The following is a 26,353-nucleotide window of genomic DNA, read 5'->3' as shown; positions in this document are numbered from 1 at the left end:
TGCTATCAAATGAAAATATCAGGTCCTGTGTGCTTATCTCTCTTTTTTTTTTAAGGTGGTGAAAATGGGCTATTAAAAATGTATTTGTCTTTGAATCATTCATTCATTTGATTCATTCAAAAACAATGATTCATCCAGTAATGAAACAAGTAAATCTTGAGTGAGTCATTGAATCATTCCATTATTTTTTTTTAGTTGTCTTATATTTTTTCTTCAGAATTGTGAGAGAACTGCAACCTCCATTAAAAAAAATATATATGCCAAGAACCAGATGAGTTTGATTCGCATATGAATCATTCAGCTTCATATTTGAATTGGATTACTGTTTGATTCACTATCAGTGTTCAAGCATGCATTAAGATGCAACTAAAGGACACAAAGTATATAATCTTTGCAAATAATGTTGTACCTCAATGACCCTTTTCACATTTTCATGTTTCTCTGATGTGTAAGTCGTAGTGGTGAATGGATACTACAACAAATATTAGGGATGTACAATGCACCTCGGGACGGTTGAAAATCGATACAAATTAGGGCTGTGCAATTAATCGCATTCGATTGTCATGCGCATCTCGTCAGTAAAGCCGGTCCCATGATTAGTATAAAATCACCATCACCTGCTTTCAGATTGAGTGGCTTTCACTACACAGAGCCGTAGTACACTGACAAGCTGGACTTTTTTTCAACATTTCTGGGGTTCTCGGAAGTAGAGGTCATAGTGGTGAACAGAAACTACAACAAATAGCATTTTTTTGCATTGCCATTTGCTCCAATAGTAAGAAAAGAGACAAGAGGAAAATGTCAAATTTGCCATCAAGCTCCAGCCGTGGCGTTATAAACACTGTAATTTAATGCTAACTGTATAGGTAACACAACAAAAAGTACCGTACAGTGTAATTAAAATTTAGAAGATCATACTGACAACAAATTATATGCTGCTCACAAGTTTGCAAAGGTAAAAAGATCCTTTCGCTACCAAAGACGTTTTCATACACCCTTTAAAAGCGCACCGGTGAGAGTTCTCCCTCACCCAGGGTTGCACGAGAGATGAGATCCTCTCCTGAGATCATCAATAATTTGAGGGTTATGTGCAGACGCCAATGACTGATAGGGAATGAAAATGTAGTAGATAGATGACACAAAGGAGCGGGGCGCCATGACTGATGTTGCTACTTAAGCGCTGCGTGTTTTCTAATTATGTGATTTATGACCATCATTGCAGATTCACTGGCTCGCTCTTTTCCAGACCACTCGGCTCTCCTCGCCTCCTTCTACCTCCTCGCTTCATTATTGCGGCATTTATCTGCCGAGAGGACATTTTAAGAGATCCTTTTAATTAACCATCTTACACACTCTCTAAGCCGGGCAACTGGTTATTCAACGCAAATTAAGTTTTAAACAAGTGCGCATGGGTGCATACAAATGGGTGCTTTTTAAATGTTTTGTCGCTGTATCAAAAGTGAGATAACGACGTAAGCGTCAGTTCAGATTGTTGCGGTTTTAGGTTATTGCAAGGAAGTTTGGACTCTCATCTTCATTCCAGACAGGCATCTCATCAAATATACTCTTCCTGGGTGTATAATAGTGATTAAAAAAAGTGACAAAACCTCTCACTCTGAAACCACGCTGTAAGGCCTGGGCTTTTTACCACTACACATACGCATGCATAATCTGCATGAAATTGAGCAACGTTTAGCTCCAACAAAGAGGATAAACTTTTTGACAAACTTTTGGAATATTTTAAAAACTTGAATCCTTACAATTCCTTTCACGGTTGCTGTTGCCAATGACATTTTTGTTTCGGGGCATATCCTGCTAAATGGCATTCTAAGAACAGACTGTTATTTAGACAAAAAGAGAGATCTACAGAACATTTCATACTTTCACATTTTCGCACTCATTAAGTGACCATCACCCATGGCGACGCACCTTGGTGATGTGGTTGCCATAGTGAGCAGGGGAGAGGTTGGCGGCTTTTAGCTACAGAGTCAGGGCTGAGTGCATGGCCAATGACAGGTCAATCAGTTAGCGCAAATGAAAGAATTTCGCAAACAGGAGGCCCATTACAGCGAAGAGAATTACCTCAATGCTGTCTACCCTGTGGGGTGCTGCCTACAATCTAGATTTCTTTCAATCACAGCTCATTACCCAGGTGCGCAAAATCCAGGGAGAAGACTTCTGCTCTCTTTATACTCTTTTCACAGTGAAGTCAAAAACGAATCCTGTGAACAATATGCTCCTGTCACCAGATCCACGTGACATGTCTCAGTACCCACAACTGTGAAAGGTGTCTATTAGCCAAAGAGATGTTGACTCAAATTACTTCACACTTTATTGACTAAAGGTTAATAAGCTATAATGTTCAATATAGCTTTCAAAATAAGAGTCTGATGTACCATGCAGGCATACATGTTAAAATTTATAGTTATTAATGCCCATTAATAGAAGCTAAACAGCATAAAATATGGATAGCTATAGTTATTTTTTTATTTATTTTTGTCATAACCACAAACGACGGTGTATACTATGCCAATAGTTCAATAAAAACATTAGCTAATTATTACAAAGGTTGTTTCAGAGTAGCTGCTGTAATGTTAAGGGAATGAATTTTCTGACTTTTTAATCAAAAATAATGACTTTATTAAACAATTTCTTCTCTTCTGTGTTAGTTTTTGATGCGCGTTCACCAAAGCACTACGACGTATGCGCGTGGTGCTGCTGACGCAGGAGCCGGTGTTCTGACGTAGAACACAAATCCGTTGAGGCTTATTTGCAAGCAGAGGGATGCACATGCATGTATTGTTGGTACTGTCATGAACGTGTGTCAAAGACTGTCATGGAATAGAAGAAATTGTTGAATAAAGCCATTATTTTTCTTTTGTTTTTTTATGGCTGACCAACTGATGTCACATGGACTATTTTAATGATGTCCTTACTAACTTTCTGAGCCTTAAATGTGGTAGTTCCTTTACTGTCTATGCAGGGTCAGAAAGCTCTTGGATTTCATCGAAAATATCCTAATTTGTGTTCCAAAGATGAACCAAGGCCTTACAGGTTTGGAATGACATGAGGGTGAGTAATTAATGACAGAATATTCATTTTTGGGTGAACTATCCCTTTAATACTTTATGCTTTATTTCATTCTAAATATTACCCTATACTTAAATCCATTTTAAAAACTGATGGCTTGATTTATTTATTTATTTATTTATTCCATTTTAATGCATTTTAAAAAAACACACACTGTATTTACATACGAAAGTCTTAAAGGTACAATAACAAAAACAGCCTCTTTAATCTAAAGGTCATTGAGAGGGTGGAAAATATGTACAGAAAACTTAAAAAAAAATTAAATAATAAAACAAGTAATTCAAGGTTAAAAACTTTGTTTTTAAGAAACCTTGAGTTACCCAGGATTGAAGTGGAATTCAGAAATATGCTATGAAAGTGTAAAATATGGGCCCACCTCAACCTGATCAGAGTGCTTGAAGCAAGCGGTTTGTATCAGGGTGGGCTGTAAGCTCACTGGAGCTGTGATAGATGAGGCGTACAGTCGGATCAAGGATGGGATGGGGCGGAGAGAGACGGAATGAAGATAGACAGGGGAGAGAAAGGATGAGGTGGTTGAAGGTAAGCCATACCTGTCCAAGGATCCCCCCCATCATGCTCCATATGGCTTGGCCCTCGGTCCTCAACTGGCCATTGACATTCTGCAGGTCCTCCAGAGACTCGCACAGCTGTGGCAGATAAAACCGCAGCAAGGCGGGAGATAAGATAAGACAAGGACAAGTTAGGCAGCTTAGTCTGTTACACACACACGCACGCACAGACAGACGGACTAACGTGTGTACAAATGCAAAGGTGTACACAAATCTGAATGGCCAATACATGCATATGCTTACAGGGTGTTACAAAATCCAACAACAAATGTTATACATCAAAACCCACCCACGCGCAAAAAATAACATTTCCTACGATTAACAGATTCAGAGACTAGCACACCACAAAATACGGCATTACACTTCCTGCGTCTACATCTGTTTCTTTCACACACACACAGAGTTATGGCATTTCGGCGTGTAAGGGGCCACTCTCAGCTCCAGACAGTAGATAAGCATCAGGAAGGCGTTTGATAAAGACGATGATGAGAGGAAACATTGGAGAGGTGAAGTTATTATGGGTATGTGAAATGAAACTACAGAGAGCCGTCCCTTATCTCCGCTGTCTGTGAAGATGAGGCTCCACGTGGGGAGCTTGAGCTAACATTTAAAACCGGCTCCTCTCCACCACTCACTGCAGATTAATACTGAGGGGTCAACGGGGGCTAACACACATTAATGCAATTATTTATATAGTTACATATTCATTTTGATGGCGTTTACAAAAATGTATTTTTACTAACTTCTGCTCTATTTTTACAGTGGCCCCTACAAGTTTTTTGTATAGTTGGATAGTTATTCATTTTAATGGTTTATAAAATGATAAACACACAAGATATTTTTAAGAAAACTGGGTTTCAAACAATATTGGGCCCCATTTACTTTCATTGTAAACATAAAAAAGTCATTTTTCAAAATATCTTCTGTTGTGTTACATAGGAGGAGGAAATGTGTCCATTTCTAGTTGAATATTTACTGGATTATGCAAAAATCTTGTAAATATTACATGGTTATGTAATAATAAATACATTTTACAGAATTTACAGCACAAACAACAATATATAGAGATATACTATTAGTGTTATTCATATCTAAGTAATATGTTATTTATAATTATCGTGGAGTCATCACCTAGCTACAGTGATAAACACCTAACACTCACGCATTAGCATTTTCTCATTGGTGACGCAAATGCATTGCAGTTATCAAAAATTTTATATGTTAAAAATATCAAACCAAACAATCAAACTAACTATGTAGCATACTAAATAATTCAGGATTATTACACATAATTTCCAGATGACTCAGTCCCTGCCTTAGACACAACTTTTGTGAATAAGCAGTCAGCTTTTCACAGATGTTGATTTTCATCGGGATCTCTCTCTGAGGCCGGCGTCGTGCTAATGCATGTTGAGTGCCGTAATTAACAACACACACTCCATTAATACCGCTTAATACATGCGGCGCAGAAAGATTGGACGCCACATTAACTTCTCCAACTTTCTCTCCTTGCTTTCATTCTATTTCTCATTGGGCCAGATGAGAAAACACCATCTACGCAAATCTACTTCAAGAGATCATGTTTAGGAGGATTTAGGGTAGGAGGCAAATAAATAACGCAGCACAGAACATTAGTTGCCGTTATACCAGGGGTTTGGAAAATTTCATTTTTTTTTCTCATTTTGTTTGGATTAAGCATTTAATTTTTTGTTTAGTTTTTATTTAATTGATCATAAATATATTTGTTTTGGATTAAGCATTTAATTTTTTGTTTAGTTTTTATTTATGTTTTTGGTTTCTTTGCAACTTGTTTTTTTTTTTTGTTTGTACTTTCTGAATTTTTGTTTTTTTGTTTGTTTTTGTTTTTTTTTTATTTTGTTTTGTTTTTTTTTTTTTTTTTTTTTTTTGTTTCTTTTATCAAATTTAAAATATATTTTATAATTTAATAAAAAAATAACATATTTGACAAGTTACAGATGTTAGCATTAATTAAATGTTAAAAAAAATTAAAAAAATGTATTTAATTATTAATTTAAGTTATTTATATTTATAAATATAATAATATTGAAATTGTTATGTTAGCAGGAGGATTAACTGATATGATGATAATTAATATAATTTTATTTATTTTTTAATTCGTGTTTTTTGTTAATTTCAAATTTGCCATTTTTTTTTTTTTTTTTGCCATTTTATTTTAGTTAAATGTTATTATATTATTGACTTTTAGTTTTCTTAATCTTTTTTTAGTAAAAAATAACCTTGTGTTATATTGTGTTATACAAGATCCCTGCTTTTTTATTCCTCTCTGCAGTTGGTCCAGCACAAAGTAGCTTAAAAGGAGATTTCACAGTTGTATAGTAAATGGAAAGACTGACACATAATTGGTATTATTTAGTAGCTGTTCAGGAGCTTTCCACACGCTCCTTGAATAATATTCCAGCAGCGCTTCATTATTTCCTGGTGTGCGTGCCTCTGCTTAAGCACCAATGGCCAAAACAACTGTGCTACTACGGACAAGTGCTAATGTACAAAACAGAAAGCGAAAGCCTGGAGTGTCAACAGTAGACGGACCTTGTTGTACTCCACGTGCAGTTTCTCCTGCTCACTCTCCAGCTTGTCTTTAAGGTTCTTCTGCTCCACGATGTTGTCCTGGATCTGAATCATCCTCATGTTCCGCTCTGAATACCAACAGACACGAACAAATCGATACTGAGATTGCTATCAGAGTACAGGAAAAAGTATATCAAAGGAAGATTGAGGGAGAAAGTACACAAAAAGAGCAATGTTAAGAGAAAAAGAGGGAGAGAAAGTGTGCTGATAGAGGATTGGCCTCCTGCTGGAACCTAATGGAGTGTGTGCCCAAGGTTACTCTACAAATCTGCTCTTAACATCACTCATTTGGAGGGCAAGTGCCTAGCTGCAAGGCTACAGAGCGAGATGCATGTCTTGTGCTTACTGTCTGATACAGCCTGCTGTTCTGCAGGCAGATTCATGTATGTTAGGGATAGTAAGTCATATGCTACAAATGCATCAATGCTTGTTTTAGCCATTAAAATGGAGAGAGAAAAAAAAGAGGCAGAAAACATTGTTATAGGTGGGTTGATAAATGGTGATTCTCAAAAAAATAAATCACAGACCTGATGTGTTAACAGGGCTTGACAATATGGACTGGCTTGGGGCCAGCGTCAAAGACACCTCGGGACAGTTGACAGAATTGTGACATGTTTTTAAGTCTTGCCAAATTTAAACATTTAAGTGGTTTTAAATAATTCAAGTGCAAAAAGAAGCAAAAGAGAACTCAGCTGTACCAAATTAAGTTCTTGTTCACATATTTGTGTGCTTGAACACACACACACATAAAAAAAAAAAAAAAAAAAAAAAAAAAACAGAAAAAATGCCCCTCTTGGCAGGTATCCTCAAACAATGTTTTTTAAAGTGAAAGTAAACAGTAGAGTAAGAATCTGCATGTGTATCAGTATATTGGAAGTGTGCATTAAGCATAATGCGTGCATTAAGCATAAAGCATAATCTGTATCATTAATGATAATCAATCAATCAATCAAAGCAACAAAAGACAGAGAAATCACTCCGTGCTGTTGACTGAATAATGCTTGTAACTTTATAAAGCATTCATCTACATAGTGAAGACTGCAGTTTTCTTACGTTTGACTGTTTATACCATTTATTTCATCAGTATCTTTGTTCTATTGTATTTATTTATGCTATCCCTTGTTATTTGTTTAGTTGTTCTTATTTTAATTTTGTCTGTTTACCTGTCTTTAAAGAAATAGTTCACCCAAAAATTTAAGATTACTGAAAATGTACCTCAACTTCAGGGTATCCAGGATGTTAAGTTAAAAACGTCTTGATGGATGTGTTTATTACAGACTTGACAAGACATTCATTGATAGACAGGTGTCGTGTGGATTACTTGTGGATTATTGTAATGTTTTTATGCGCTACAGCGATCTGTCACGACACATTAAATACTTAATGTTGAGTATCGAATGGTTAGAGAGTTATGTAAAGATGAATTAAATAACTCCTCTACATCTTGAATGGCCTGACGATTAATACATTTCTGCCAAATGTTTTGGGTGAACTACTTTATATTAGTTAAACTAGGTTTCGCTGTGGTATCAAAATTGGAATACAGAACTGTGACATTTGAGAACTGTTTCAAACCACCTACCTAGGTAGTAGTTAACAAAGTCTGCTGTGAGGGCAGGTTGTTTATGTTTACGCCGTCCGTCCACGCTTGCGCTGGTATCGGATGTGTCCACGGGGAAGATGTCTGTGCTGATACCCATGAGCTCTGCTTTACGCATCAGCTTACGGATTGCTGAAGCACTAGAGGTGAGCGGCCTGGGAAGCTTCTCTCGTGGCACCCACGCCTGCGGCCGAGTGTTTCGAGACAGCTCTGCTTTTGCTCTGTACTGCTGGAGCCGCGTGGTTATTCGAGCCTAGATTTTGGGAAATCACAAGCATTCAAAAATAAATGGGGACTGATCATTCAACAGTCTATCTGATGTATAGAAGACAATGTCTGCCTCAGAGTAAAGCGGACCTGAGCTTCAGGTGTGAGCTGCTTCTCCCTTTCCTGCAAAGACACTTTGCAGTAAGACTGCAGGGCCAGATAGTTCTTCCTTTTCCATTTCCTGTCAAAGCGGTCTGCGTGCTGCTTGCAGTAGGCAAAGAATGGATCAGCAATGTCCTGTGGGTATAAGTGGATCATGACTTTAAGTACAGACACCCACGAGACTTGAAATATAGCTTGATAAAAAAATAAAAATTAGTGACGTATGACATGTCATTAATAATCTGTCTTATATTATGTTTTATTAACAATATAAAATGGATGGGTCCAATTAAAATTCTGACTGGATGAAATGCTTACAATACACAGCCACTGTGAAATTGTGATAAACACAAATCTGTATTAAGGCAGCAAGCTACTAGACTGCTTGTCAACTGTACAACAGTGTATGGTGTAACACAGCCTCTCAAAACTAATTGCTTTATTTTTTATTCTCTAAAATAAAAAACTTTTTCTTACCAAGTACCATTTGGTAAATAAAGAGATTTTACATTTTGTTGTGTAAAAGTGATGATTAGCCTTGGCTATAACATCATGTGTATAGCATCATATTAATGCATTTTCATAATTTATGATACCGTTCAAAAGTTTGGAGTCAGATTTTTCTAACATTAAAAAGTTTTTACATTTCAAATAAATGGTGTTATAGTGAGCTTTCTATTTAAAGAACCCACAAAAACATTCAGCAACCATTTAAAATTAAACTGATAAGAAGGAATGTTTCTTGGCCAGCAAATCAGCATATCAGAATGATTTCTAAATGATCATGTGACACTGAAGACTAGGGTAATGGCTGCTGAAAATTCAGTTTTGAAAATAATATTTCACAATACTGTTTTTATTTTGACTGTATTTTTGATTAAACAAATGCAGCCTTGAGGAAAATAAGAGAATTCTTTCAAAAAATAAAACAAATTACCGACTACCAAATTCTGTACGATAGTGTATTTTCCAAAGCCATTAAAATAATGATTCATGTACAGAGTCATACATGTACATCACATTTTATTGTTGCTTTATATAATTTATTCTGGTAGGGACAATGGAACCAGAAGCTGAACTTTTTGCTTCTTTAACTTGGTAGAAGTTAATTTAATTTCAAAATAATATTGTCTAATGTTTAAAATTAGTATGAAATGTAACAATTAGAAGACCCTCATCAGTATGGCTATGGATCAGTTCCCTCCAGTTGAAGACCCTTCTCTAAACAAACACTGGTCAACCTGTGTGTTCAAGACTGATTCAAGAAAATTTTGGCGAATACCTTCACTTTCTGTTGATCCAAACAAATGCAGATGTCTTGCAAAGTCAGTATTATTAAAAAAAAAATCTACTGATGTATAACGTGTCGTCTGAAAGCATAAAAAAACAAAACATTGTGGTGCAATACACAGTGTTTAATCTACTTCTTAAAATGCACACAACTTTGAGGAAGGTGAGAGAAGGGCCGAAGTCCTTAACAACAATCTATTAGTGATTAGATTAAGGTTATTTCAAGATATTTCCCTTCATCTTCAAATACCTCATTATTGTTAACGTGGCACAATTGTTGCAAGTTTCATTTTAAGTGCTTGTGTGCTCTAGACACCTGATAATTCTAATGTACAATGTGATTACGGGGGAAACGGGAGTATCTTCAGAAATACAGGCTCACGCTTTCTGGCTGTTGGGATGATGAGGCCCAGTGCTCCAGATTTTTATAGACCATCGGTGTGTGTGCATTCTCTGATAGCTGTGATAAATAGCCATTCACAAAAGGCCTGTAAAAATTCTCCTCCCTTTTAAAGGACAAGTAAATTTTGCAGAGAATGTGGGAGCTGATGCTGGGGGGCAAGACAATGACTGATGTAAGGCTGGTGGGATTTTTCCAGGAATGGAAGGGGTCTGAAGATCTGCCTTTCTCAGAAAAAGCCTTCTATGGAAGGGGGGAGAATCTTAGTGTAATGTTATTTTATTTGTTTAGTTTCTATTCAGTTGAGACGTTCGCAGCAAGTTTCTCTTGCTGAGCTCACATCTCCTCGTCACAAGCATAGCATTTCACCCCCTCCCTCGAGGGCAGATGGAAGCACAGCCATTTTCCGTCATCCACAGAATCGTTTAGGCTTAAGGTGTCTCGCTGGATGCTATCAGCCCACTCACCTGTTGATATGAGGCCCTTTGCACAGCTGACTGGATTAAGTGGATTGCAGTGAGTAGGCACTTTCGCCAGTGTTTATCTGTGCTGAACGCCACCATCATATGCTTCTCCAATATGGACTGCATATTTGAGCCATGAGGCTGATGGTGTGTGACCATGGCCTGGGCTGGGAATTTGTTCAACTGGATGACCTTGTGCTCTGAGCCCTCTTCCTACGCTTACAGGTATCTGTTTGATAAACTCTCGCATTTGAAGATCAAATGTGCATGTGAAAAATGTGTTGACAGAGAATCGGTATTTTCCTAAAGGTACAGTTCACCAAAAAATGTACTTACCTTCAGGCCATCCAAGATGTAGATGAGTTTGTTTCATCAGAACAGATTTGGAGAGGTTTAGAATTACATACCTTGCTCACCAATGAATCCTCTGCAGTGAATGGGTGCCGTTAGAATGAGAGCAAACAGCTGATAAAAACAACATAATCCACAATTAACCCGCACGACTCCAGTCCATCAATTAGCATCTTGTGAAGTGAGAAACCGTGTGTTTGTAAGAAACAAATCCATCAGTAAGGCGTTTTAATTTTAAACCGTCGATTCTGACCAAAAGGAGAGTCTCTAATCCATAATAATGCTTCCTTCAGTGAAAAAGTCCATCCCCTGTTGTCCTCTCACATCACAATCCATCAAGAAATTTGCACAAGACATAAATTGATGGACTGGAGTGGTGTGGAGTACTTGAGGATTATTGTGATGTTTCTATCAGCTGTTCTGTTTCTCATTCTAACGGCACCCATTCACTGCAGAGGATCCACTGGTGAGCAGTTGATGTAATGCTAAAATTCTCCAAATTTGTTCTGATGAAGAGAGAAACTTTTATACGTTTTATAGTTAAATTGGACATTTTTATGTGATATTTTTGTTTTTGATTTTGTTATTTTTTATGTTGGTTCAAGTCATTCATCATTTTTTTTTATTGTATGGATTTTTTCATTTTATATTTTTTTTAAATGAGCAGTCCAATAGGTTTTAGAACAAATGTAGGTGTGAAGTAAAAAATCTGTATTAGTGTTGAAATGGATTTGAGGAATATTTTTTAGATTTTATTGTATTTTTTTACTTGAAAGCGGTGGATGAAAGCTGGAATGTTAAAAGCATACCACTAAACATTACAAAGCTGGAATCACAGCAATGCAACTGTGGGGAAGTTGGAGAAAAACATCAAATAGTGCAGTTCAAAGAGGATGAGCACACACTTACCTCTTCCGCAGCTGCTTCAGACAGCAGCCCTTCTCGTTGAGCACATGTAACGTGGAAGAACGAGCGGCACATTCCGGCATCACAGCTGATGCAAACGCCTGTGCGAGCAAAGCGTGCATCCTCGCACAAACTGCACTCCTGTAAACCATTAACAGGCCATTGTGAAAACAGCAAATGACAGAAAACTATAAAGTACTAAGAAAAACATGACAGGGAAAACTTTCTAGCATTTGCTGACTTCACATATTTGGGATTATTTCTATTTTTGCAGTCAAGAAAGAAAGGTAAACTGAAAGCTGATTGTGTAACACAGATTGGATATGGAAAAAAGATCTTTAAACACCATTATAACAATCCCACATTATTTTACTGTATAGTTCTATATGTAAGATAAGGTGGACAACGAGTCTCTAAAAGCCCATTTGACTTTCTCCAATTACTGGAGTTCAAAATTAAAATAATAATAGCTTTTCTCTAGGTGTAATTTCTTTTCACATGTACAGCACAAACCATTAAAGAAAGCCTTTCAAGTGCTTCTAAAGTAATTTGCTTCCCAGTAAAAGGAACCTCTTCTGACTTACTGACACATAAAATAATGTCAGATAGAGTAAATGTCAAAATGTCTACAGTCGACAGAAATTCTTGGGAGGGAAGTGAAAGATGCCCTTTGCTCAAAGGATGAAGTCAGCACTTCACATCTTTTATCAGACATTTCTTTTGTTTTTTAAATAAAGTGTCAAAAATGAAAAGAAAAAGAAAACGGGTTTTTAAGCAATTTAAATTAGTTTGAGTAATATCTAGGATGCACCAATTAATCAGTGATTTTATTGATTGATTTCAGTTGATATTCGTACAATCTGACAAACTAAAAACAGTTAATTTCTGTTTTATTAATATAATTTTGTACATATACCATTGAAACATACACTACCATAGAAATACACTACCAGTGAAGTTTATATATATAAGAAATTAATACTTAATACTTTTATTCAGCAAGGATGGATTAAATTGATCAAAAGTGTCAGTAAACTCATTAATAATGTTACAAAACATTTCCATTTCAAATGAATGCTGTTCTTTTGAACTCTCTTTTAAAAATGTTCGAAAAACAACTATTGGGTTTCCACAGATATATTAAGCAATGCAACTGTTTTTAACCATTTTGTTAAATGATTCTTGATGGAATGTTTCAGAATATTTTCTTCAGCACCAAATCAGCATATTAGAATGATTTCTGAAAGATCATGTGACACTGAAGACTGCTTACCCTCATATCACATTACCATTAAAATATCACGTTACCAGTAAAATATAATTTTAAGTTTCAAAATTTCTAAATATTACTACAACTTAAAGTTCTGTTTTTACTGTATTTCTATTTAAATAAATGCAATCATGGTGAGTGTAAGTGCTATGTATATTTCATAACATTTTAGAATTTCACAGTATGGTGTATTTTGCTGCAGAAGAAAGAAATTACATAAATGTTGGTAACTGGATCAGTATAGATCTTCAACCCTACTCCTGGGGACCCACTGTCCTGCAAAGTGTATTTCCAACCAGCTTCAGCAAACCTAGCCTCTGACTTTTCAAGTGATCCTGAAGACCTTGATTATCTGGTACAGGTGTGTTTGATTAGGGCTGGAGCTGAACTGAGCAGGGTTGCCAGTATAATAACCTGTTCTTGAGGTAATGTTATTATTTTTTTTTTTTGTTCTTGAGGTAATGTTAGTTTATTTGTTTAGCTGTCTGTCATAAGTAACTTTTGGTACTTGCCTTTGCTCCATACTTTGAGTAGTTCATCTCTGTGAGTGTTACAGGTCGCAGCTTGTCAATGTCTCCAAATGCGACCCCTGGAACGTAAAGGGCACACACCACGTGCACCCACTTCAGCAGAACAAAGCAAAGTTGAGCACTCATCCATAATATCTATTTTTACAGTTTTCATAGTATAAGGACAGTTCCTTATTCACATCATGAGCTGAATAACAAATCATATGATTATAATAACATTAATTCAGAGGTCCATCATTAGTGTCCACAATTGGCATGTTGTTTTTTGGTGTACTATTCACTATTCCTTGAATAATTGCTATAATCCTTAAGCCATTCAGAAGAGGAAATATTCAGTTACATGTTCAAACTTTGCCATTTGGTGTGACAGAATTTCAAATGCAGACTTTAGGAAGGAGAATCCGAAGTCCAATATAAAGATATCCATCTTTGGTGAGCGCACGCTCCACACTTTAATTTGCTGTGTTTTTCATGCTCTAGTGAAGTAGTAAATTTGGGTGCAGGCGGGCTGAGGAGCACTATCAGTGATAACGTGGCTTGAGTCTTCACGCTTCAGACGACTGTCTCTTCCTCTTCCGCTCCCTCTCTCTCAGCCACATCCCTCCCCCTCCTAGCCAAATCCGCCACTTCTTCTCTCCTTCACTCATCCTGCACACGCCTGTGCCTCTTTAAGTATTTCACTTATTTAGCATTTTTCTTTTTTCTTAGTTTTGGGTGTGGGGTTGGAATATTTCTTTGGATGTATATAAATTAATTAAGTAAGTAAATCATGAATGGGTGTGTGTGAGGTGGATGTGTGTGCTTTTAATGAGTGTGCTAATGATGATAAAGGATAATATCAGACCAAGCATCGGTTGAAACTCACCTCCCCGCATCAGTTTCTTTGAAGATGCCGTCCTGACTGGGACAGAGTTCGCAGCTGGGTGTGACGCCATTCTTGCACGCGTCACAGAACCACGGTTCTGTCGAGTTCTCCGAGGCCGAGCTCATGATAGAGTCACTTTCACCATCGACACCATAACAACCTGAGAAAAAAGAAAAAGAAAAATCAATCCGAATGAAAGAAATGAATGTTGAGTATTTCATATTACTGAGGGCTCAGTTCTTCTTGTAAAGTTGTTGCAATAAAACCTATTCACAATCATAAATACTGATCTGTTCATTAAATGTTAAAAGTACTTTGTAAACTATTCACAATCAAAAGTACTGAATCTGTGCAGTACATGCATAAATATGCATATATAAACACAACAAAAGTTGATGAATAGAAAGTACAGCATAAATATGCATATATAAAAATAGAAATCTTGAGTCTTCTGTGTATTGTAAATAAAAATAGTTCTGTTTGTAACCTTTTTTTTTTCTTCCAGGACTGAATTTAAAAGTCAAAGAGAACAAGGTTATGTTAAAAATGGATGGCATAGTTGAGATCTATTGAGAAATAGCAATAATGACTTTTAGATCTTGGAATTTCAAAAAGACTATTTTTGACACATTAAATCACATATTTTGGATTTTAATTTAAATATTTTGGATTTTTTGTTTTGTTGGTGAAGTGACATTCTTTTAGATCTTTTATTTTTAAAAAAAAGTATTTTTACTTTTAACATTTTTTTAACATTTAACAAAAATGAAGAATGTAATAACATTTTGTGAAAATGTTGGTATTTTTATTTGAAAACTGAAAAAATAAATCTGATAAAAAACTGTTTTTTTTGATGTATGACCGTGGAAAATAATGTTAGTGGTAAGTTGAATTATAGAGCACAGAATGCTTTTGTTGCTAATTTTTTTTCCCCAGATAAAGCTAATAATAAGGCAATTTGATCAAATGGTAGCATCACAAGTCAAAGATGGAAGCATTGGGCCAACAAAAGCATTTCAATGCTGTCCCCTTAATTTCCTCAGGTTGCCAAGACAATTACTGTGCTGATCAGGTTACCATGACGCCTATTACACTCAGCAAACGTGCTCCATGCCACCAATAAGGGCAGCAATCAGCTCCTTCTCAACACTGCAGAGATAACGTTCCTGTTCCTAATACAGCAAACCAGCCCCCAGGCATTGGAGAAATGGAGAGAGAGACAAGCAAATAAAAGTTTGGGTACTTTGCATACTTCCCACAAAAGACCCAAACAGCAAAATGTGCAGTGAATGCTTAAGCATGGCTTTTCTCTTGAGTCCCAACCGGCAGGCTAAAACTTTTAGGTTTGTGGTGATAAACACAGCAGAACTTGGGAGTGGTCGATATTAAAGCTTAGGGGAAAAATTAAGGTGTGCAATTCCGTGAAGTAAAATATGTTGAGCTGGACAATTTATGTTTGCCAGAACCATCCAGGTCACTTTTTCCAAGAGCAAACACAGGTAACCTAAGTGCACGTGAAAAACACACAGCATCTCTCACCAGTGGGAGCAAATATTAGGCTTTCATATTCTCATCGTGCAGTCTTTTTGAACCAAGTGGTGATGGGTCCCATTACGAAGCCCAGCCTGACGTTTATTTTCTTAAAGAAAGGTATTATGGGAACACTGCTGGCAACAGTTGGGTGCGTATTACTGACTGGGCTTTGAACCATAGGGCTGGAGCTCGCAATGATCAGTTTGCTGGTTTAACGGACTTACTGCTGAAGCGTCAAGCAAATCTCAGATGTTCCTTTTGAACTCAGATACAAAGCTGGACCTGCTAAGCCACAGGGTGCTGGCTAATATGAGCTAAGCTGGAAAAAAAGTGATGACTATAGGAGAGCTTCATAATCCCTGAGGAGAAGATTATCCTTGTCAGAAATGAGGAGCTTGGCAGTTAAAGAGCGACCTGGGGAAGGGTGGTGACAAAATCAAGAGGAACGCGTTTAAGATTTAATGGAGGAAGGTTTGAGATTGAGTTAACAGGCTAGGCTGCTGTGTGTATGTGTCAGAATATGACTGAAATCAGACAACGAGGCAAAGACTGATGGTATTATGTGTAGTGTGTGTGTGTGTTATTCAACAACCTCTTTGTTAGGTGTTCAACTTCACTCTCATGATGTGCAAACAATGCCGGGTATGCGATCATTTATCTGCACACTATAAAAATGACAGTGAGTTGGTTTATTTGCATCTCTAATAACCTAAGGGAACAAATTAACTTCATTACAGTTCTGACTTCAAGCAAATTTGTCATTGAGTTGGTTTTTTTGTATTTGTAATAAGGTATTTGATTTTTTTTTTTAATTTATTTTGGTTAAAGTTTTCTACAGGCACCTACAAGACTTCAAGCAAATTAATCCTTGAAGAGATCGTGATATATTTGCACAAAGGTCTTTAATTTATTTTGAGCAAAACTTGCAGTTACAGTAATCTACAGGCACCTACAACGATTTTATGTTTTTGAAATAAGCTAATATAAGCAAATATACTCACTTAGGCTGCACTGATAAATAATACAATAAAAACAGTAATATTGCAAAATATTATATTACTATTAAAATAACTGTTTTGTATTTTAATATATTTTAAAATGTAATTTATTCCTGTTATGGCAAAGCTGAATTTTCAGAACATTGCTTTAATTATGAAGTTCTTTGACTCTTTCTGTCTTTGTCAAATGATTAATGAGTAAACGTTCAGCGCAGTGATGTATTTCAATTATATTCACTCCGTTTCTTCCCTAAATGCTAATATTTTTCATCCAGGATGAAGTCGATTTATTCAATAGCTCAAATATTAGCCAAGTCAGCATGCAAAGCAGGATCACAGAGAGGAACAACAGAATCAAGATGGGGGGCACAGGAATGAATGAATAGGGCCAATTAGAGCCCACAGACCTGGCAGATGAGAAAGAGAGAGAGGAGGTAAAAGCTACGAATGACAGCTGCCTTGATGTAAATCAGCAAAACTGATTCACAGTTACTAAAAAAACGCCTTTTGAAAACCAGCACTCTCTCTTTCACAAAACAATACAATCATTTTCATAACCAGCAATGCGTGGAATAAATCATTTCCTCATTAAGAGGCAAGTGAAAAGAAATAAAATGAAACATGCAAGTGAAAAAGAAATTCAAGGTTCTATCAAACCAGATAACATTTTAATTTAATACTTGTTTAATTGTGTGAAGCTGGTTTTGTACTGGGATGAAACCAATGTGATTCAGCTGTTCTTCAGCAAGGCACCTTTTTAAGAACAAAGGCTTGAATTTGCTTAATAAATTGGGTTTATTCAGCAGTGTTTGAAATGTTTTGTTCCAATAGTCAATGAAAGTCAAAAGTGTTTTCACTACTCCGGCATGTAGCTATTGAACACATTATATACTTAACTACTGCATATCATAAAACAGGCTTTCATTCCTTTACAACATTTCACAATCAGATACTTTTTTATTTAAACCAAATCAAACTATACAGTTCAATAACCACTCCTGAAGTACCCTGGGGTTAAGGGCATTTCTAAAAGCACAACGGTAAAATGTTTGTACAAACCCGATTCCAAAAAAGTTGGGACTCTGTACAAATTGTGAGTAAAAAAGGAATGGAATAATTTACAAATCTCATAAACTTATATATTTTTTTTTCACAATAGAATATAGATAACATATCAAATGTTGAAAGTGAGACATTTTGAAATGTCATTCCAAATATTGGCTCATTTTGGATTTCATGAGAGCTACACATTCCAAAAAAGTTGGGACAGGTAGCAATAAGAGGCCGGAAAAAGTTAAAATGTACATATAAGGAACAGCTGGAGGACCAATTTGCAACTTATTAGGTCAATTGGCAACATGATTGGGTATAAAAAGAGCCTCTCAGAGTGGCAGTGTCTCTCAGAAGTCAAGATGGGCAGAGGATCACCAATTCTCCTAATGCTGCAGCGAAAAATAGTGGAGCAATATCAGAAAGGAGTTTCTCAGAGAAAAATTGCAAAGAGTTTGAAGTTATCATCATCTACAGTGTATAATATCATCCAAAGATTCAGAGAATCTGGAACAATCTCTGTGCGTAAGGGTCAAGACCGGAAAACCATGCTGGATGCCCGTGATCTTCAGGCCCTTAGACGGCACTGCATCACATATAGGGATGCTACTGTAATGGAAATCACAACATGGGCTCAGGAATACTTCCAAAAAACATTGTCAGTGAACACAATCCACTGTGTCATTCGCCGTTGCCGGCTAAAACTCTATAGGTCAAAAAAGAAGCCATATCTAAACATGATCCAGAAGCGCAAGTGTTTTCTCTGGGCCAAGGCCCATTTAAAATGGACGATGGCAAAGTGGAAAACTGTTCTGTGGTCAGACGAATCAAAATTTGAAGTTCTTTTTGGAAAACTGGGACGCCTTGTCATCCGGACTAAAGAGGACAAGGACAACCCAAGTTGTTATCAGCGCTCAGTTCAGAAGCCTGCATCTCTGATGGTATGGGGTTGCATAAGTGCGTGTGGCATGGGCAGCTTACACATCTGGAAAGGCACCATCAATGCTGAAAGGTATATCCAAGTTCTAGAACAACATATGCTCCCATCCAGACGTCGTCACTTTCAGGGAAGACCCTGCATTTTCCAACATGACAATGCCAGACCACATACTGCATCAATTACAACATCATGGCTGGGTAGAAGAAGGATCCGGGTACTGAAATGGCCAGCCTGCAGTCCAGATCTTTCACCCATAGAAAACATTCGGCGCATCATTAAGAGGAAAATACAACAAAGAAGACCTAAGACAGTTGAGCAACTAGAAGCCTGTATTAGACAAGAATGGGACAACATTCCTATTCCTAAACTTGAGCAACTTGTCTCCTCAGTCCCCAGACGTTTGCAGACTGTTATAAAAAGAAGAGGGGATGCCACACAGTGGTAAACATGGCCTTGTCCCAACTTTTTTGAGATGTGTTGATGCCATGAAATTTACTTAATCAACTTATTTTTTCCCTTAAAATGATACATTTTCTCAGTTTAAACATTTGATATGTCATCTATGTTGTATTCTGAATAAAATATTGAAATTTGAAACTTCCACATCATTGCATTCTGTTTTTATTCACAATTTGTACAGTGTCCCAACTTTTTTGGAATCGGGTTTGTAGGTCCTTTCACATCCTTTCCAAAGGATTCAAATCAGGACTTTGCCTTGGCAACTCTTAGACTTTAAATCTGATTATTTTTAGAGATTAAGATATGATCTTGATTCTCTGCATCACCCAGTAAATAGATGGTTAAATATTCTCAGTTTTGACTATATTATGTGACACTGAGACTCATTCCATGAACAATGGAAACTATTTAGCAACAAGAACAGACAAAAGAAGAAACCCAAATACTTTTTTCACCACACTGTAACTTATTCTAGCCAAGAATCACTAGGCCTAAAGTGTCATTTTGGCAGTTTGGTTCCCTTGTACACACACAGACACACTGTCTCTCTGAGGCAGAGAGCCGGAACCCAGGTGATTTTGGTATTTTGGTTCGTTGTTTAGTTATGGTAATACAATCTGAGTTGGAGGCTGTGTGGCAACTTAACAGGAAGCAAGGGAACAGTGCTTATGGTCTGAGGACTGAAAGATCAGATAGAGCAAGGTAGAGACATGTTTTTAACCTTGAGCAAAATACTTAACCTGAATTAATTTAGCAATTTATGTGAGTTCTTCTACCAGATGCACCAGTGTGAAAATGCATGTGCAAAGTGGTTTTAATACATCCTGCTACACTCAGCATAGCAAATACCTTCAAGCAAAACTGTTGATGAGAAAACTATTTATAAAACTAAGGCAGTTTAGCACACAAAGCCTCTCACTGTGTTCCCAAAACATAGACCTATCAAAAAAACTGTCATAACACAACATGATGCACCTGCTTTCAGATGGAGCGGCTTTTAATACACAGAGCCGTAGATCACTGACAAGCTATGCAATATCGCATTCATTATCGCAGGCGATTTGATCTGCAATAATGAACACGATATTGCCTAATTGTCAGTGATCTAGTAAATGCCGCTCAATCTGAAAGCAGGTGATGGAGATTTACTACTAATCACGGAACCGGCTTTACTGACGAGATGCACATGACAATCGAATGCAATTAATTGCACAGCCCTATTTGAGACTTGTGAGACTTTAATTAATGTAGTTACACTTGTCGTTTATATGACAACATGAAAAGAATAGGAAGTAAGTAGAATTGTAAAGAGCAATCGGACCCAGTATTGGTATTGTTAAATAAAATTTAAATAAATGAATAAAATAAAGCTGAAATAAAATCAAATATTAATAAAAAGGGAATTGCTGCTTTGGGAACTAACTGAAATAAGTTTATGCTAAAGTACTAACGTGACTAAAACTGAAACTGAAAAATCGATTTAAGCTAGAGAGAAACATAAAAACTAATGTGCAAAAGTGCAGGAAAAAATCACTAGATCAGACTAAAATACAAATTCAAACTGAAAATACACAAAATCTAATTCAAAATATTAACACATACTATAATTGTATATAATACTAAAATAACAACTGTCAAAATCAGAATCAATAGATTACAATTCCCGATAGATCTGGGGCCTCATTTATAAGTTCTTAAATTTGATCTAAGATAATTTCTGAAATTTTCATGTGCAATTCAGTTTAAACAAACTTACACACAAAAAAATGTGCGTACACCTCTTTTCCAGATGTGCGATTTATAAATCACAAATTATTATTATTATTATTGCAGCTTGGATGTTCAAATACTTGCAGTACTTTGCCACAAGGAAAAGTGTGTACGCCTGCTTAGAGCCTGACGTGGCAGCAAGTACTTTTCCACATCAAAGACTGTTTTTGTAAATATGAACATTGCAGTGGATTTTAGCGTATGCATACTCTAAGATCACATCTGAGCATATGCACGCTTTATAAATGACGCCCCTGATTACATAAAATCTCAAATTTGCCATCAGTCTGGTATCATTTGTTGTCATAATTCAAGTTTCTAAATTATAAATTTACAACTGAATTCAGGAACTGATATGGATAAAAAAAAGATATATATATATATATAAATAATTCCCTTAAGAATACAGTCATAATTATAAAATTCAATATTGAGTATTTAGATTGATTATAATGCATCAATGCATTATTACACCCCTAAAATAATAATAATAATTCAGTGAAAATTATAGTATTTATAAGGTTTTATTAATCTTCTAATTATTTATTAATGTTTATTTGTGTTGTGTTTTATTGTGTTAGTTAGCTGTATTTAATTTTATTTATAAAAAAAAAAAACATGATTTTTGAGTTATCTGTTTTTGCAAATGAAGTCTTCATTATTTCAGTGAATATTAACCAAGCATAAATTTGGATATGCAAGTTGGACTAACTTATTCAAGAAAACAAAGTGAGACAAAGTAGAAGACAACATGAAAAAAAAAACTAAAAACAAAACAATATTCTCTGAGGACTAAATTTGACCAAAAAAAAACAAAACAACAACAACAACATTTAAGCAAGTAACCAACTTAAATAAATTGCACATGTTTGGGGAAATAATTAACTTTACGGTCCAGAACTCATTAGGGTCTTTCTGAAATCAATACCAGCAGCATGGTAATTGGTGTTCCAATGAGTGCAAAGCCATTACTGAATGATGTGATGCTTTTTACTGGGGAACGGTTTTAATAAACTCACTCCACTGAATGACAGTGGCGACCATTACAACACAGCCGGGTAAAATTCCTCTTTTTGTTTTAATGAACTACTAAAGGACATAAAAACAACAAACAAGTCGGAGGCAGAAAACAAGGATTCATAATTAGCTTGAATAGCCATTGCAGACCAGATCAAGTGTGGTGGGGAGCTCCTCTTTTAACACTTCTCGGGTAATGACGAGCCTGCAAATTGAGCGCATTAGAGTTAGATGCTAATCAAAAGCATTGTGCGAGTGCTAGTTTGAGCTCAGACGGGAATCGCGCGTCAACTACTGGAACCAAGAGGCTCCGGTATTCCTCTCTGCTCTGATCGAAGATGAGTCTCCATTGCTTTTCTCTGATAGAGTCTTTCCCTTTAGAGTTTGTGCGAGGCCATATGCGAGGTCAGAGCCTCCACAGACTGCCGAGCTTCAGAGTCAAGCTGCGAGACACTTGCGTGCATCTAAGGATGACAGCTTGTCTCTTATCTTCGGTGCTGCTCTTGTGGCCCTTTTGCTCCATTACTTTATCATTCAATTTTTCCTGGCTCCTTCCCAATAACATTTCCAAAACTCGATGCCTAGTGGAGTTATCCAAATACTGCAATGTTAAGCAAAACTGCCACTTGAACTTTCTCTCGGTATATAGACAGATTAGAATCTAAATCCTTTGTTTCAGCAGCCACCCATGCACCCCGCAATTTGAGACGTGACAACCCATTTTTTACTGCGCCACGCTGCCGAAAACAGACTTTTTTCAATGCTTTTCAAAAGCTCTATGGCTTTCGTGGAAGCAGCCTGACCCAAAATAGCTGACGTGAAGAAACAACAGCCGATCCCTGGGTTAGCTAACTACCTGCGTGTAGAAACTTCCTTTGGTGTGTATGCGAAGTGCATTAGGGTATTTGTTTTGTCTGTATGCGAAGAGCACTACAGAAATTGCACCTTATTCAGTGGCACTTGTCTAAAGGTCACCTTTTCAAACAGTCAGCCATGAGGGCCGCCCCACCTCCTGGACCAATCATGCCCTCTCCCACTGGGAACAGTGGCACCATGGAGCAGCTGGTATTAGCAGGTGGCAAGCGACTGGCCCAGGTCAAGAATTTTGCTCTGAAACAGCTGTCCAACCACTTGGAAGCTGCTGCTATTCTCTGTCTTGATGTAATCTATAGGAAAATATCATTCAAGTGGATATTGGATCAGTTCTAACAAATGCAACTCTGATACAGAGTTAGACTGGTGACTAAGGATAGTTCAGCCAGAAATAAAAATTCTGTTAAATCTGTATTTCTTTTTTCTGTGTTTCTTTTTTATTTTTTTTGGAACACATGTTTTTTGGTCCATATAGTGGAAGTCACTGGTCACCAAACACTTCATTCGGTTACCAACATTGTACAAAATATATATTGTTTGTATTCCAAAGAAGAAAGAAAAGCCATGCAGGTTTGAAACAACATGACAGTAGGTGAATTATGAACATTTAAATTTTTTGGCTGACCTATCCTATAACCTAACCTATATATAAAGCATTTGAATAACAGTACTTAATTAAGTATTTACCAAATTACCAAATGCAGTATGTAAGATTATACAGACAAAATGGCAAGACTCACAATACTTTCTTATCTTATTTAATTTTCTTTTATTTCTTTATTTTATTTATTTGAATTTATTTTCATTATCTTTGTTTGTCATTGATTTAGATAGAATGACTGTCGAAGGCTGGGCAGTATACTGATTTAGTTAAAAATATTAATAAAAATATTAAATATTGGTATATATTATGATTTGATATTTTTAATGAATATTTGTATTTTTTATGCTTTGTTTTTTTAACAGAAATTTTTCATTTTTATATAACCTTTGTTTCTAACACAGACATTTTTCATTATTAGATTTAGATTTACATATTAGATTTGTTCATTATTAAATGTGGATCATTGTTATACAATTTGAAGCAGTTGTTTCTGTACTTTTGCTTATAATTAACGTACATCATCATAATAACAATAGAAAATCCAAGTTTTGTACCATTATATCAAATTCTTCTGAATCCAAATTAATATCATTCTTATGAAATATTAGAATAATTATAATATGGTTATGTAATAATAATAATACCAGATTTGTACCATTATACCAAATTCTTCTTTACTGCTAAACTCACTGCAAGTAAAGCAGCTGAGCGTATTATATCATGTTACTTTAAAAGTACTGGTACCACGATGTGAACAATTGGACTGTGAAGAATTGATCATGCCACTTTTAAAAGTCCTAAGATATTCCCACAACAGGACTGAGAAGCAAGAAGAGAGTGAGAGGAAGAGGACTGCAGAACAGATTCTGCATTCCTCCATAGGCCTCACTGCATTTTATTTTTTTGTTTTCTATTTTGATGATGAGGGGGAGAGTAATTTGCGTGTCTATGAATCTGAGAAGTGTGGGGCTCTGAGAGCTGACACTGCAACACTGCTTTTGGCACGGTAAAGGACTCCTGGATGCTTCAAGGTTGCCCTCTGATTCAGTGGCGCTAGGTTATGAAGTAGCTTGTTTCAGTGAACTGACACTAAAGGGGGAGGAGTGTGTGTGGCGTGAGAAAGAGTGTGTGCTTGGAAAGGATCCCTCACTGCTGTTGTTTATATGTCATCTAACCAGGATGGCAGAGCCAGTGACAGATTTAACCATTTTCTAACTCAGACATGCTATCAGTTTGAAAGTGCAGCTTATTTGACTTAGATAACACCACTGACAGCTTCAGACTAAAAATTACCCTACCCAATGGCTCCTAGAAATAATTTTTTGTTCTTTGAAAAATTACAAAACTGCTTGATACAAACTGTTTTTTGTATCAGAAACGCCATTGCTCATGCTCCCTAACTTTTGTGGATGAATTGTATGCTTGATTCATTGTGTTTGTTTTTTTATGTATGTGTGTGTGTGTGTGTGTGTGTGTGTGTGTGTGTGTACATAGACATTTATAACATTTCAAAAGGTTTTAATTATTATTATTATTATTATTATTATTAAAAAAAAACACTATTTGTTTTACCTTTCTATTCATCAACCAGTTGTTAGCAGCTTCTTTCAACATTTATAATGACAAGAAATGTTTCTCGAGCAAATTAGCATATTAGAATGATTTCTGAAGGATCATGTGAATTTGGAGACTGGAGTATTGGATTGTTTTATTTAGGTTTTTGTGTTACTGGAATAATTTATGTTTAACAAATATATTCAAATATAAAAGATTTAACTTAATATTATTTTAAATTATTTAACGATTTAAATTAATTTTTTAATTAATTTAAATTAAAATTATATTATTATTTATTTATTTTTGTTGATGTATTTTTGATCAAATAAATCCCTGGTGAGCCTAAGAAACATTTCAAAAAAATATTATTAAAATACTTCACATGACAATAATATTTTAAAATACCAACTTTTAAACAGTACTTTATATTTTTCATAAAAAAGCATTGAATGAATGAAACCAGGATGATTTTCATTACATTGATACAATCTTTCTTTCCACAATAGCAATGACAATTTTGTGCTGATTCTTAATGGTTCTCAAAACTATTCTGATTGTACAAAACATAATCTCTTAATTTTCCCTCTGAATTTGAGTATTCTGATTATTTAAATTATAATTTTTGAATTCTCAGTAATATTTTAATTTTCACTCTTCCTATGAGGTGTTTTTTAAGAATCAGCTAGGGGGTGGAACATATGCTGTAGCATAAAGTACAGTATTATAACAATATGCAAAGGGGAACTTAATGCATGGTTTAGTAAATTGAGTGCATATATTCTTTGTTTGCCACCGCTTAAACCACTTATTGATATGTGCTGATCTGAAAGGACGAACAGGCACATGATCTGAAGATGTGATTAACCATTGTGTCCTCACCAGGTGAAATCTGATAAGCAAGCAGGTAAATAAGCAGTCATTTAACAGATGCTTTAATCCAAAGTGACTTACTTGTTACAAAAACAATCCCTCTGGAGATTAAGCTTGTTGCTCAAGGGCACAACAGTGACTGTTGTTCCTCTGGGGGTTTGAGCCAGCAACCTTTTGATTTACTCTGAACAATCCTTATACTTTGGCACTACGCCATGCCACATGAAACTAAATCATATCAATTTTAAATGTGTATTATTGATTTAATGTGAACTATTCATCTACGGATATTCATATGTTTATTTAAAATTTATTTTGCATATCTTGAGATCACATAACCAGCAAAATGTTTTTGATTAGCTTATTTA

At 35.9% G+C, this 26,353-nt stretch overlaps 1 protein-coding gene across 2 annotated transcripts in view; it reads right to left on the bottom strand.

The window, feature by feature from the left end:
- The window catches only part of phf14 (PHD finger protein 14), an 88,297-nt gene that overhangs the window by 52,320 nt on the left and 9,624 nt on the right, over positions 1-26,353 (bottom strand). For both annotated transcript variants that reach the window (XM_042745919.1, XM_042745920.1), the window contains exons 5-11: positions 14,315-14,474; positions 13,432-13,543; positions 11,653-11,790; positions 8,227-8,373; positions 7,852-8,122; positions 6,231-6,337; positions 3,642-3,737 (exon numbers count right to left, since the gene is read on the bottom strand). In XM_042745919.1, coding sequence (XP_042601853.1) covers positions 3,642-3,737; positions 6,231-6,337; positions 7,852-8,122; positions 8,227-8,373; positions 11,653-11,790; positions 13,432-13,543; positions 14,315-14,474 — 1,031 coding nt within the window. The remainder of the gene's footprint in view (positions 1-3,641; positions 3,738-6,230; positions 6,338-7,851; positions 8,123-8,226; positions 8,374-11,652; positions 11,791-13,431; positions 13,544-14,314; positions 14,475-26,353) is intronic.

This window comes from Cyprinus carpio, chromosome B19 (genome assembly GCF_018340385.1).
Source record: "Cyprinus carpio isolate SPL01 chromosome B19, ASM1834038v1, whole genome shotgun sequence".
Classification (NCBI taxonomy): Eukaryota; Metazoa; Chordata; class Actinopteri; order Cypriniformes; family Cyprinidae; genus Cyprinus; species Cyprinus carpio.
This window is presented reverse-complemented; position numbering and strand designations above follow the sequence as displayed.